The sequence below is a fragment of the Rhizophagus irregularis genome, chromosome 15 (genome assembly GCF_026210795.1).
Source record: "Rhizophagus irregularis chromosome 15, complete sequence".
NCBI lineage: Eukaryota > Fungi > Glomeromycota > Glomeromycetes > Glomerales > Glomeraceae > Rhizophagus > Rhizophagus irregularis.
The window spans coordinates 4,650,761-4,665,693 of record NC_089443.1 but is presented as its reverse complement, the minus strand read 5'-3'; the positions used below and the strand labels follow the sequence as shown (position 1 = coordinate 4,665,693).

At 31.9% G+C, this 14,933-nt stretch overlaps 3 protein-coding genes across 3 annotated transcripts; all 3 read right to left on the bottom strand.

The window, feature by feature from the left end:
- Positions 1-5,156: 5,156 nt before the first annotated feature.
- OCT59_007748 (uncharacterized protein) lies at positions 5,157-5,621 on the bottom strand (the record flags this gene model as incomplete). Its single annotated transcript, XM_066132077.1, has 1 exon — positions 5,157-5,621. The coding sequence occupies one exon, from the start codon at positions 5,619-5,621 to the stop codon at positions 5,157-5,159; it is 465 nt and encodes a 154-aa protein (XP_065998894.1).
- A 48-nt stretch (positions 5,622-5,669) lies between these two features.
- OCT59_007747 (uncharacterized protein) lies at positions 5,670-7,412 on the bottom strand (the record flags this gene model as incomplete). The annotated part of the gene is made up of 1 exon (XM_066132073.1): positions 5,670-7,412. One exon carries the CDS (start codon positions 7,410-7,412, stop codon positions 5,670-5,672), a length of 1,743 nt encoding a protein of 580 aa, XP_065998893.1.
- Positions 7,413-7,468: 56 nt separating this feature from the next.
- On the bottom strand, positions 7,469-8,788 carry OCT59_007746 (uncharacterized protein; the record flags this gene model as incomplete). The annotated part of the gene is made up of 1 exon (XM_066132065.1): positions 7,469-8,788. One exon carries the CDS (start codon positions 8,786-8,788, stop codon positions 7,469-7,471), a length of 1,320 nt encoding a protein of 439 aa, XP_065998892.1.
- Positions 8,789-14,933: the final 6,145 nt, after the last annotated feature.

Genomic DNA, 14,933 nt, shown 5'->3' with positions numbered 1-14,933 from the left:
GGATGAGTTGCGATACCACAAATGAGTTGCGGCAATGAAGTGACAATATCAAATCAATATCGTAAATACTTTTTTTTTTTATTTGAAATTACCGACATCGTAATGATATCAAGACTGTGCCGATTAGATATTTTTGAATAGATATTGTCATGATATCTCGGTGATAAATTGGGGGATGAAGTGACGATATCAAATCAATATCGCAAATACTACATCTTTTTTTTTGAAATTACTGACATCGTAATGATATCAAGACTGTGCCGATTTGATATTCTTTTGAATAGATATCGTCACGATATTTTCGCGATAAATTATGGTGATAATGTGACGATATCATATCAATATCGTAAATACATCTTTTTTCTCCCTGAAATTAACAATATCGTAACGATATCAAGACTATACCGATCAGATATTCTTTTAAATAAATGTTGTCCCGATATTTTCGCGATAAATTATGGTGATGAAGTGACGATATCAAATCAATATCGAAAATACTACATCTTTTTTTTTTGAAATTACTGACATCGTAATGATATCAAGACTGTGCCGATGAGATCCCCCTATTCCCTCTGTCATCAATTTACAGAGTTGCCACATCGAACGGGCATTCCCATGGTCGAACGAACAAATGAACGAGCGAACGAACAATTGAACAAACGAACAAATAATCAACAACATAATTAACTATAACATAATCAACGAATAACATGTAACAACAATATACAACAACATTCTTGGTTCACGACATAAATAGCGTTAGTAATATAAAATGTTGAACGATATAAAATAAAATTTAACTTCTCTAAATTTTCCCCAAATTATATCCACTTTTACCTTTAATTTCAAACTTCGATAGCTCTCGCTACGAATTATTACTTTTCAAAAGTGTATATTTAATTCATCTTAAAATTTCCATTTATTCAATTAAAATTAATTAAGCAAACATTAATTAAAGTTTAGGGCGAACCTATTACCTTTAATTAACATTAAACTTTACTAACAAATAATTAAAAAATAAAACTTATATTTTTATTGAGTTCTGTGGATGAGAACTAAGGAATTACCTTGAATTCCGCTCTCTATATATACAATTTTTATGCTACTTTCTATTCTATCTATATACTATCTATATACTATCTTTTATGTTCTTTTTACATATTATCTTTGAACTATCTTTCTAATATACTATCTATATTTTAAATACGCTATCTTTTAATATGCTATCTTTTAATATGCTATCTTTTTATATATGTTCTTTTTAATATATTATCTTTTACGTTCCATCTTTATACTATCTTTTTATATTATCTTTTACATTATTTTGTGTTCTTTAATCTTTCTGACATTATTTTATATGTTCTTTTAATTCGCTTTTATGTGTTTTGCTTATAATCTATCTTTTGTGGCTTATAATTATTCTTTCTTATCGTTCTTATTGTTAAAGATTGCTAAGCCGCAATTGATCGACTCTATTTATCCTATTGGTTCCTTGTCAATCATTCAATAAATATTACATCATGTAGATCATTACTCTTCCTAAATGTTTATCCTTTTCGGCTAATTATTTATCCATCTACGCCAATCCACGATTAATTTGTTCGTTCTTAATATTTAATAATTACATTTGGTGGTTGAATTTTATCATCTTTCCGTGCTTGATATTCGACCGTTTACATTATCCCCCTCTTCGCTATTTGTGACCTCACAAATAACTTTAATAGAATCGAACTCGTGTCTTATCCACAATAATTTTAATCGAATCGAACTCAGGTCTTATCGAATACCTCTTTTCCTTTAATTACTATTTTTGGTGTAAATCCCCTTCGATCATAAAATTTCTTTAACCATTCTCCATTTTGTGGTGTTTTTAGTATTCTTCCGTCTAATTCTTTGAGTTTATACGCTCCATTTCCAAATTCTTCGTGAATTAAATATGGTCCTTTCCATTTGTTCTGCAATTTTCCCGACCATTGTTTCTCTCTCCATGCTTCATATAATAATACTTTTTCTCCTATTCCAAATTTAGGTTTTCTAATTCCCCTTTTGTCGTGTTGTTGTTTTTGTTTTTCTTGAGCTTCTTTCACATTTTCTTTTATTTTCCTTCTTATTACCGGTGGCTCTTCAATTAATACTTTTACTCTGTCAGCTAATGTTATTTTATTTTCGTCTTTATCCAATGGTAGTTTTGCTCTCCTTCCGTATGTCGCATAAAAAGGTTTAATCTTTGTTGATGATTGCTTCTTTGTTCTATATGCAAATAATACAGATGGTATATGTTTATCCCAATTTTCTTCTCCTAATTTGGCTAATCCTTCGCATAAAGTTTTATTGAATCTTTCGACCAAACCATTTGTTTGTGGCCTATATGGTGTACTTAATCTATAATTTATTCCACACCTTTCTACCAATTCTTCCATCATTCTATTGTTAAAGTGAGTCCCTCTATCACTAATTATTTTCTTTGGACACCCATGTCTACAAATTATGTCCCTCCAAATAAATTCTACTACCTCTTTCGCTGTAGCTTCTTTTAGTGGTGCGGCCTCGGGCCATTTTGTAAAATAATCCATTGCTACTACAATATACTTATTTCCCTTTTCTGTCTCTTTTAATGGTCCAACTATATCTATTCCAATCATCTCGAATGGTTCATTTATCTTTATCGGCAATAATTCATTCTTTTCTCTTGGTTTTCCTCTCATTTGACAATTCCAACACGTTTTTACATATTCTTCTACATCTTCTTTCATATTTTTCCACCAATAATTTTCTTTTATTCTATCTAATGTCGCTTCTACTCCAAAATGTCCTGATAATTCGTTATCATGCATCATGTACATCAATCCTTCGTATTCATAATCCCTGATTACTCTAAATTTGTTTTGTCCTTTTACTCTATATAGAATTCCTTCTTTCAATTCATATTTATTCTCCTTTTCGATATTGTCAATTATTCTCTTGTAATTATCTTCTTCCATAATACCTCTTTAATTGATTTCGCTTCTAAATTTGTTATTTTCGTTATGTGTTCTGTATTTTTAGTTCTGTGCTCTTCTCCATTTCTCCACCTCTTTAAATACTTTTCTCCAACTACTATTGTCATTTTTAACTTTTACTCGACTGTATCTTTTAGTATCTTTGTACACGCCCTGATTTTCTTCAAACATCTTAACCATGTCCAAATATTCATTCTTCTTTAATGTTGGATATGATGATTTTTCCGTTTTCTTTGTTTCTCTTCCAATGTAATTTTTCCAACATACATCACTATCCTTTTCTAAAAATATCACTATTGATTTGTCTATTGTTTCTTTCAGTCTGAATATTTCTTTCTCCATCTCATGATTTCCGTGTGGAGTAATTAATCCTCTGTCAAAACTTTTCGTCTTTTGATAATAATATTCACAATATGGTGATTTGTCTAAAATTATTATATCTGTATCTTCGTCATATTCTAACATTCTTCTGTTTATCTGTTCTACTACTTCTTTTCTAAATTTCCATTCCGTCTCCATCTTTGATTCATAAAATTCATCTTTGTCTTTTCTTCTTCTTTTATAAGTATTGAATCTTACTTTTAATTCTTGTTTTTCCCATTCTTTAATTAAATTTTGTACTATACTTGTTTTTCCTAATCCGTCTACTCCGTCGATTATTACTATTTCTGGTTGATCCTCTACTATCTTTAATAACCTACTTAATGCGTCGGCGTTCGTATTTTCTTTTCCCGACCTATGTATTACTTCAAAATTATATTGCTGTAATTCCATCACCCATCTTGCTCTTTTTCCTTTTGGTATCTTTGCATTCATTAATCCTTTTAATGCACTGTGATCTGTTATTACTTTAAATTTTCTATCGATTAAATATTTATGAAAATGTTGAATTCCCCAAACTATTCCTAAACATTCCAATTCTGTTATCGGATAATTTTCTTCTGCTGGTAATAAACTTCTACTTGCATATGCTATTACTACTTCTTTTCCCTTTTCATCTTTTTGACTTAATACTGCACCTAATCCTTTTCCTGATGCATCTGTTATTAATAAAAATTCTTTTTTCCAATCTGGATGTCGCAATATTGGATATTGTATTAACTTTTCTTTCAATTTTTCAAACGCTTCTTGTTGTTCTCTTCCCCAAATGAAAGGTATTCCCTTCTTTCTCAAATCACTTATTGGTCTTGCTATCTTTGAAAAATTCTTCACAAATTTTCTGTAATATGAACAAAGTCCTAAAAATGATCTTACTTCTTTCACTGTTGTTGGTGCCTTCATTTCTTTTATCTTTTCTATCTTCTTATCGTCTGGCCTTAATCCATCATTTCCTACTATATGTCCTAAAAATTCTATGTTTCTTTCCAAAAATCTACATTTCTTTAATTTTATTATTAAATTATTCTCCTGTAGCTTCTTTAATACTTTCTCCACATGTTCCATATGGTCTTTTAAATTCTCTGAATATATCATAATATCGTCAATATATACTACTACAAAATCGTTTATGTATTCTTCTAATATTTCATCCATTAATCTTTGAAATGTTGCTGGTGCATTCGTTAAACCGAACGGCATTACATTATACTCAAATAATCCTTTCGAACATACAAATGCTGTCTTTTCTTTGTCTTCTTCTTTCATTTCTACTTGATTAAATCCTGCCGCTAAATCTATACTTGAGAACCATTTTGCTTTTCTGTATTTGTCTAATAATTCATCCATTCTTGGTAAAGGAAAACTATCCATTATAGTTATCTTGTTTAACTTCCTGTAATCAATACAGAATCTATATTTTCCTGTTTTCTTTCCTGCTAATGTAACAGGTGAACTCCATGGACTTTTTGATTTCCTTATCCTTCCTTGTTTTAACAATTTATCCACTTCTTCGCTTATAAATTTTGCCTTTTCATCTGTTTCTTTGTATCTTCTTTGCTTTATTGGTTCTACCCCCTCTTTTATTTTTATCTCATGTTGCGCTGCTTTTGTTCTTCCTTCTATTTCCTCGTCGTACTCTAAAATATCTTGGTATTCTAATAGTAATTTTACCATATTTTCCCAAATTGGTTCTTCTACTTCCCCTATACTTAGTTTTTGCATAAATTTTTCACTTGGTTCGAGCATCTTTTCCGTCTCTCTCTTCAGAGCCAAGACTCTCTATTTAAAATTCTGGTGCATTCTGAATACCTCTCCTTCATCATTGCTTTCATATTCTTCATCGTCCTCACTCTCCTCACTTTCATATGCTACTTCTCTTTCATATCCTACTGGAATCGTTATTATTTCTCCTTGTTCTTCTATTCTTAAGGTATGATCTTCAAAATTTATTTTTGCATTATACAGCTTCCATATATCATTTCCCAAAATTAGATCCTCTTCTTCTGAATCGATTACCTCAACTTCTTTTAGTATTTCTAATTCATCTTTGTATCTCAAAGTTATATTTGCCTTTCCTAACGCTGCTATCTTTTGCCCATTTGCTATTGTACATCTAAATTTACTTTTTCCAAATATAGGTATATTCAATCTCCTCCTTAATTTGTCTGTTATCACACTTACTGCTGCTCCAGTATCTATTATTACATTCACCAATTGATCTTCAACTTCTAATTCTGTTCTCATTGCTGTAGTTCTTTTCTCTTCATTTTTCATAGTTCCCACCGAGTGTAGTCAATTTTTCTCGTTTATGCTTCTTGGTCTATATGTTCCTTCTCTCAATTGTTTATGATACTTAGTATTCTCATTTATCATTTGTCCAATTGTTATATTCGCTCTACAATTTTTCACGTCTTCCACAATATCGTAAGGTGGTATTCCATCAGTTAATCTCGGTCCATATTCTCTGGGCTTTCCTGTCCCTGATGGCTTTGTTCTAACCCAATTTCCAAATTCATCTTGCCGCATTCCAGGGTAAAATGCTTTGCCTTCTTTTGTAAACATTGGTTTATAAAATCTTCCATCTTTTGTCATGGGTTGCCGACCATAATTATAATCTTCTGGTCCTATTGGATTATCCCAATTTTGACTATCTTTGTATACATTATTTTGTTCTGTCCTTTCGGGCGTATATCTTGGTGTTGTTGTTCCACTTGGTATTTCTCTATCATCCATTCTATTTCCCGCTTCTCTTAATTCTTCTTGTAAATTTCCTTCTTCACCATTATTTTTATATCCCATTATTGGATTCGACCTTCTTGTTTGTCTTCTTGTTTTTACTGCGTTATCTTTTGCGTATAATTCATTATGGTAATTTAATTCCCTATCTTCATAATCATCGTAATAACCTTGTGTATAATACATTTCACCGTATTGTGGTTCCCCATATTCATATCCATCATAATCATATTCTTCTTGGTCATCGTATTCGTCTATCATATTCACTCCTACATTCCTTCTTTTCTCTGGACACTCTCTTGAATAATGACCAGCTCTACCACATGTATAGCATGTCGGTACTCTTTTTTGGAATGACTGATTTCTTTGAATTGGTTGATTTCTTTGCATTGGTTGGTTTCTTTGTGGCAATCGCCTATAGCTCTGACTCGCTAAATTTCTTAATCTTTCATTCTCATCTTCTAACATCTTAATTTGTAACTTCGCAAAACTGTCTGCTAATTCATCTACACTTACCCCTTTATTATTTTTTACATTCCCTTGAACAATAGGTTCTTGTCTTCTTTGTTCATCATTAATTCCTTTTGGTTGTACTTTATCTGTTAATGCTTCTAAACCTCTTTCTACGTTTTTTGCTATCTGAAATGTTGCATTTAGATCTGCTGGATTTCCCATTACTACGTCTTTAGTAAAGTCCGGTTTTAATCCTCTAATAAAAATTCTCTTTTGCTGATTTGCTGCTACTGCTGCATCACCTCCCGCTCTCTTTAACATATATTTAAATCTCGTAAGGTATTGAGTTACATTCTCGTCTCCCTGTCTAATCTTTTCTAATTGTTCTAGCCATCTATCTTTAATTTCATCACTTGCATACTTTCCAATTATTCTTACTCTTAATCTTAAATTATGATCTCCATTAACATTCCAATCGACAATATTTACTCCTTCAGTCTTTAACCAATCTGCTGCCCCTCCCATTAATTTCGCTTTTGCTAATCTAAATCTCTGTGCGTCATCATTCCCTAAACCATTCGCTGTAAATGTCTCCTCAAATTTATCTGCCCATTCTTCTGGATCTTCTCCACTGGTACCATAAAATACTGGTATTTCCACAATAGCTCCCCTATTTGCGTTTAAATTTCCTATTGCATTAGTATTCGCTTGAACTTCTCCTTGTAATCCTGTCAATGTTACTGGTGGTAATGCTAAATTGTTCCAATCTGCCCCAATATCATGATTATACATAGTATTCATTAGTGCTCTTAGATCCGCTCTGAGTTCATCTCTTGATGCTGCCATTGTTATCTTTGGTTTTATTGGTGGTGCTGGTATTATTGGTATTATAGGTACTTCCTTTAATTTTTTATTTTTCTCTTTACTTTTTGGTTTTTTACTTGAGCCAACTTCGGTCCTTTTATATCCTCTTCCATTTCCTCTTCATCATCTGTTGGATTTTCTTTTTCAACATCTTCTTTGCATTCCATGCAAATTTCTTTTCCGATTTCAAATTCTTTCTTTAATCTTTCGGTTTCACATCTTTCGCATTCTTTTGTGTTTTCAACTCTCCATTGTAATATTTGCTCATCTAATTCTTCATCTTCAAGATTCCATATCGTTAAATATCTCTTCATAAATTCATATGTTGTTATTATCTTTGCAGTTACTCCAAATTTTCTTATTCTTTCAATTTCCGTTATCTCTACATCATAACCCATTCTTTTCAAATCCATTCTAATTATTTCTTCGAATATCTTTGTTGTTTCTGTTTCTTCAACATTATTAGATTCATTAGATTCATCAGATTCCTCATCTGACATTTCTTCATTTTTGTTAATTGGTAAATTTTCTTCTTCCCCATCGTCTGTTTCTGTTATAGTATAGCTTCTTGGTGTGTCATCACTATCTGTTTCATCCATATTTAATTGCTCAAACCCCCTTATCTTATCATAAACTTTTTCAACTATTTCTTTGCTAATTCCCCAACCATGTTCACGAACTTTTATGTGCATCGTGTGCAACATTAATCTAATCTTTCGTTTGAACTCTTCTATCTTTTCTGTTGACTCATCTTCTTTTAATTCAGCCTCTTCATATAATATATTTTTGTATCTTCTAGTAGTGCTATCTTTACATTCTACAAAATCTGTTATAGCTTCTTTATACCATTCATAAAATTCCCTAAATCTTATATTCACATCCCAATCTTCCAAAATATAACCATATCTTATTAATTCTTCATTCCCTATCAATCTGTCCATTGTTTCATCTTCTTTATCATTTTCTATACAATCTCTCACGATCACTATTATTATTATCTTTAATCCTTTTTCTCTCAATACTGGTTGTTTCAAGTATCTTATCGATTCGACCATTACATCTAATGCATCTCTAGTTCTTCCTTTTGTATAATTATTTCTTTCTTCACCATCTATACTCAATAAATTTAATAACGCTCTTATAGTTTCTGCATTATAATCTTTTATCGTATATTCAAATTTTTGCAATATTTTCCAAAATTTCTTGAAAACTTCTGGTGTATCTCTTATTGGATAACATATTTCACATGTTATATTTTCTCCTCTTAATTCGTATATATCTACATTTCCGATATTTTCGTCATGTCTTAATTTGTGGTTCTCGTAATCAACCCTCCAAGTTTCATACCATTCCATCATTGTAATCGTTCATCCAGAATCTTAACTAAAATCTCACCTCCTTTTATATATATATTTCACTCTCATCGTTTCTATTTTCAATCTTCTATGTTTCTATTTTCAATCTTCTAAACATTCTTTTATCTTTAAGTAGATTGCTCCTTTCAATCTTTAAATTCCATCTTTCAGTTTTATATATTTACTACTCCATATTCTATTATTAATTTTTGCTGCGCCTCAAAATTTCAAAAATTATTCTAAGTCCACGATCTCCTCAGTCTGCGGAGGTTTTTACTGCGCCATGAAATTTATCTTTTATCACCGATATTCATAATTTCACATATCACATCTTTTGTCACTGTGATTCATAATTTCACTTATCACAAACTCCAAAATTTTCATAACTTTTAAAGTTTGCGAATCTTCAATCTTTCTTATCATCCACATAAATCCTTCTTACTAAATATTCTATGTTATGTAAATTAATCTATATTACGCAAAATGTCGTTCTTTTCAGATAAATGTCCTTCTTTTCAAATAAATGTTCTTTTTCAGATAAATATTCTTTTTCAAATAAATGTTCTTCTTTTAAATAAATGTCCTTCTTTTAAATCAACGTCCTTCTTTTCGGATTTTACTCTATTATTAAATACTGCACGTAATATTCATTATACGGCTCGTTAATGTGTAAATATCCTTCTATTTTATCTTCTTTTAATGGAACATTGTAATGAGAGCGTGAACTATGACACTACACCAGGAACCTTCATCTGAAATGTAGCCTAGAACCTGTAACAATACAACGTATCCATTTTTTCCTCCTTCGTTGGCCGACTTGTCTCTTAACGGGTGAATCTAACCTTCCAAAATCCAGTTTCAAAAGTCATCAGCTATCCATAAGACTTATCTAAACCAACTTATCTTTCCTCAAATTGGTGGACCTATACTGGGCTTATCTCTATCTTTTTCCCATTGGGTAAAAGCATGATAGTTTACAGGTTTGTCCTATTTTATTCTTTCAATGTTTCTTGATAGTAGGTGTCTTTACAATTTTCATTCCCCGTCCCCGAAGCAATTTGCGCATTATTGAGCTGGGTATCCAGATTTGACGTAACCCATACGTTATAATCCTTAATGTCGAAGAATAAAAATTTTCCAATCTCGAGCATTTATCCAAAATTCAAACTCAGAGGTAACCCATACCACACAGATGAACCCTAGATAATACATTGGTGTTCTCCCATTATTAATCTTTATTCCAAAATTCATCTTTCACTTCCACATCTCCTTATGAAATTTCTCAGGTACTTTATTCCTGAAAGAAATATTCTTGTGCTTTCTATCGATTAAATGATTACTTGCACAACTTCAAACTCCAATCTTTCACCTTTCCAAGTTTTTAACTCGATTAAATCCTTGTTGATTTATTGGTTCCTTTTGAACTCGTCAAAACCTGAAATCTAAAAATAAATTCTAAAATAAAATATTGATTAATAATACCTATCAGTGACTTACTAACGAAATTAAATTTTCATATTCATTGTAATAATAATCATGTGATGATGATCATTTCCTTTCTTGCGAGCATGCACCATATGAGATCCCCCTATTCCCTCTGTCATCAATTTACAGAGTTGCCACATCGAACGGGCATTCCCATGGTCGAACGAACGAATGAACGAGCGAACGAACAATTGAACAAACGAACAAATAATCAACAACATAATTAACTATAACATAATCAACGAATAACATGTAACAACAATATACAACAACATTCTTGGTTCACGACATAAATAGCGTTAGTAATATAAAACGTTGAACGATATAAAATAAAATTTAACTTCTCTAAATTTTCCCCAAATTATATCCACTTTTACCTTTAATTTCAAACTTCGATAGCTCTCGCTACGAATTATTACTTTTCAAAAGTGTATATTTAATTCATCTTAAAATTTCCATTTATTCAATTAAAATTAATTAAGCAAACATTAATTAAAGTTTAGGGCGAACCTATTACCTTTAATTAACATTAAACTTTACTAACAAATAATTAAAAAATAAAACTTATATTTTTATTGAGTTCTGTGGATGAGAACTAAGGAATTACCTTGAATTCCGCTCTCTATATATACAATTTTTATGCTACTTTCTATTCTATCTATATACTATCTATATACTATCTTTTATGTTCTTTTTACATATTATTTTTGAACTATCTTTCTAATATACTATCTATATTTTAAATACGCTATCTTTTAATATGCTATCTTTTAATATGCTATCTTTTTATATATGTTCTTTTTAATATATTATCTTTTACGTTCCATCTTTATACTATCTTTTTATATTATCTTTTACATTATTTTGTGTTCTTTAATCTTTCTGACATTATTTTATATGTTCTTTTAATTCGCTTTTATGTGTTTTGCTTATAATCTATCTTTTGTGACTTATAATTATTCTTTCTTATCGTTCTTATTGTTAAAGATTGCTAAGCCGCAATTGATCGACTCTATTTATCCTATTGGTTCCTTGTCAATCATTCAATAAATATTACATCATGTAGATCATTACTCTTCCTAAATGTTTATCCTTTTCGGCTAATTATTTATCCATCTACGCCAATCCACGATTAATTTGTTCGTTCTTAATATTTAATAATTACATTTGGTGGTTGAATTTTATCATCTTTCCGTGCTTGATATTCGACCGTTTACACCGATTTGATATTCTTTTAAATAGATATCGCCACGATATTTTCGCGATAAATTATGGTGATGAAGTAACGATATCGAATCAACATTATAACAATATCATCACGGAAATTGATACTATTATGACATGAAATTTATATCGTATCCATATCAATTCAACATCGCTCAAATTTTCAAGGTTTCTGTAAAGAACGGCACTTAAAAGATTACGCACTTTCATTTCTACTGCAAAATAATGTGAATCATATAATGATATGAAGGCTACAGATACCACCTCCCTGTACTCGTTAATTGCATTACATTTTACCATTAACTGCTGACAGCTAATAGCATCGATAATACAATATTCGGCTACTTCACGTATCTGCTCGTCTGTTGTAGCATTAGTTTCTTTTAATGCCTTTCCATAATACTTAAACATACGATGGAAATGCATATCCAGCTTATTATCGAGTTAAACTCCTTTAGGTAATATGCTAAACTGCTCTTTTCGGCCTTAAGATAGAATTTCATAAAACATGGTCGGATATCAATAGCTACGCACCCAAGGATTTTAAGATGCTTCGAATGGAAATCCCTATCATTGACCTTTATTGCGCTATATTGATATTGCTATTTTGAAATTTTTTCGAGACTCGAAGGCTTTATTGACATTTGATTGTATATCCACTCGAGAACCCCTAGCTTTTTCGCTTTCTCTACAATAAATCTCCAGTCATATTGTGAATTGTTAAAACCTATTTGTATATCCAAGGCTAGTAGTTTACAACACAAGGTGAAGGCTTTTAACAGATTTACTTGATTCCCGCATATAATTGTGGTTCAGCGAGAGTCTGGGGCAGTTTCAACATCAACAAGACAGATCTGTTTTAATGGATTAGGGTCATCTTTCTAATGAACTGACATACCGATCATAAATACATTAGATTCATCATTTTGTGCAGTAGGGAATTTACCTAGTCCGAGCGAACTATATGACTCTATGTCCCATGTGAGAACAAGAGTTCGATCCCGTGAAAGGGCTGAGGAAAATAATGGATTATTATAGTCGTCCTCACTTGTTGGATTGTAATTATTCACAGAAACTTGGAAGAGATAAGTACCTCCTTGAATGTATTCGTGAAAATAATTACTTAACGTTGCCCAACTTGAAAGAGGCAATCTTTCTTCACAGGCTACTTTGCGATAATAATATGTAGGATTTAGGTTATCAGAAGCAGTGCTGATACCAACTTCATGAACTGCCTTTAGCGCTTTATTCTGATCCCAATGATTCCATGTCCTTATACGGATATATATCTTTTTCTCTGTATGGTATCCTTAAAGTAGAAAAGCGCTAATAGTTTCAATTTCGAACTTCGATGTGCTTCCAAGAATATTAGATACCATCTTCACTAATTTGGTCTTAAACATAGATAATGATATCTCTTCAGATACTACGACATCAAAGAAAGGCTTAATGCCCATAATGTTTACGATAGCTTTTTGCCCATTAATCTAATACGCAAAATATAGGTGGATACTCCATTAATATATTCGGCCTCATCACTTACAGTGGTAGGCATAAAGTGTATGGGTTGCTTATCAGATAAGCGTTGTTGGAGTACATCGGTCATTCCGTTATCAAATTCCGATACAATATCATTACATAATACAACACCGGTTAAGGAGCTGGCGCCATCGTAGCGGAGGGCTGGGGTGGTTCTAGTGCGATCAGTTTGGTCAGAAATAGTTGGTGTATGCATGCTGTCAGTAGATAAAGTTATTATATCACAATATATTTCCGAAATGTTTAATTAATTTTTTTTGATGGATGCAATAAAGAAGTGATAGCAAACTTAGTCAGCAAATCATAAATAAAAAGGAAACGGATATGTATTTGAAAGTGTAGCCTTCTTTGGAAATATTATATAAAAAATTGGAAGAAGGCTACATCTTTCTAGATTTGTACTCGGGTATGGGAGGCCCTCATTAACACAAACCAGTTATACAATTTTGGGCCTGATCAGAATCAATATATACCGCCTATACTGGCAATCGAAATTGGCATACCTATACCAGCTATCAAGAAAAAGGCATCCAGATGCATCAAAATGTGTAGCCTTCACGTAAGATAGGAATATACCAAAAAGAGATACGAAATTCTCTGGCTGACGGTATTTACTTAATAAACACGTCCACTCTATTGGCGCAAATAAATACATTCTCTCTAGAGTAGTAATCTTATATAAAATATTGGGAAAAGACTACCCTAATACTAGTATATACTCAGGTATGTCATCCAGGGTAGTCTTCTTCAGAAATATTATATAAAATTATGGAAGAAGACTACCCTATCACTAGTACAGTATGTATCCGGATGTACATCTCGATGGTATGCATATCACACCTCTAATCTCGAACACGAAATTGGTATAATTATACCAGCAACAAATAGGTAATAGTTGGGTTGTGAAATGGTGAATCAAATGGGCCAGGCCAAGATAATACATATTGCACTTCCAATTTTCTACTAACCAACGAATTACCAGACTGGGGCTAGGAAGATTTCGGAAATATATGGATACAAAAAATATGTGACACAAATGCATATATACAGTCAGACCTCTATAATTGCACTCTCCATAATTGCACCCACTATGTATACCCTCTCTAAATGCACCCTCTGTTTTGGTCTCAAGCTTATATGATCTCTAATTATTTTACCTCTATAAATACACACCCTCTTTAAATACACTATTTTGAAAATTATGCATATGGTCCCAAAGGGTGTGCAATTATGGAGGTCTGACTGTATTTGGTTTCAGGAATGTTCTGGAAATGTTTCTGTTACTATCCTGAGATGTTCTGTCGCTGGAACAGTATCACGTGACTGGCGCAGTAAGGCGTAGTATAAATTCAGCCAGCATTATTCCACAATTTTGGTCAGAATTTGAATACAATAACTTGGCATCCAAACCAGCATAGAGAACTGGTGAACTAATAGGACTATACTAGCTCCTTGACAGTTCCCTGCCAGTTCCATGACAGTTCCACGATAGTTCTAGGATACTATCAGGTCACTAGCATTGGATCCTCAAATCACATACCCAAAAGATCGGCTGAAATTATAGTATAGTGCCGGTTAAATTTAAACGCAGATTTACATGAAATACTGCGCCACCTGACACGATGTTTTTTTTACCACATTTTGGGATCTAGAAAGGCAACCAAATAGGCGCAAAAGGTAAGCACCTCGATATAAAATGTGGCACCCAATCAGGCGCAGGAGGTTAACACTTTGACATAAAACCAAGTATCCAAACAGCTACAGAATGTCAACAACCCCATTATATAATTTAGCATGTAAACGACTCAAAAACAAGAAGAAAATAGTGGTATTTAGATTATATAGTGATAGTTAGATTAAATGGTGGATGGTAGTTAGATTATATGGTGGTAAAAAAAAA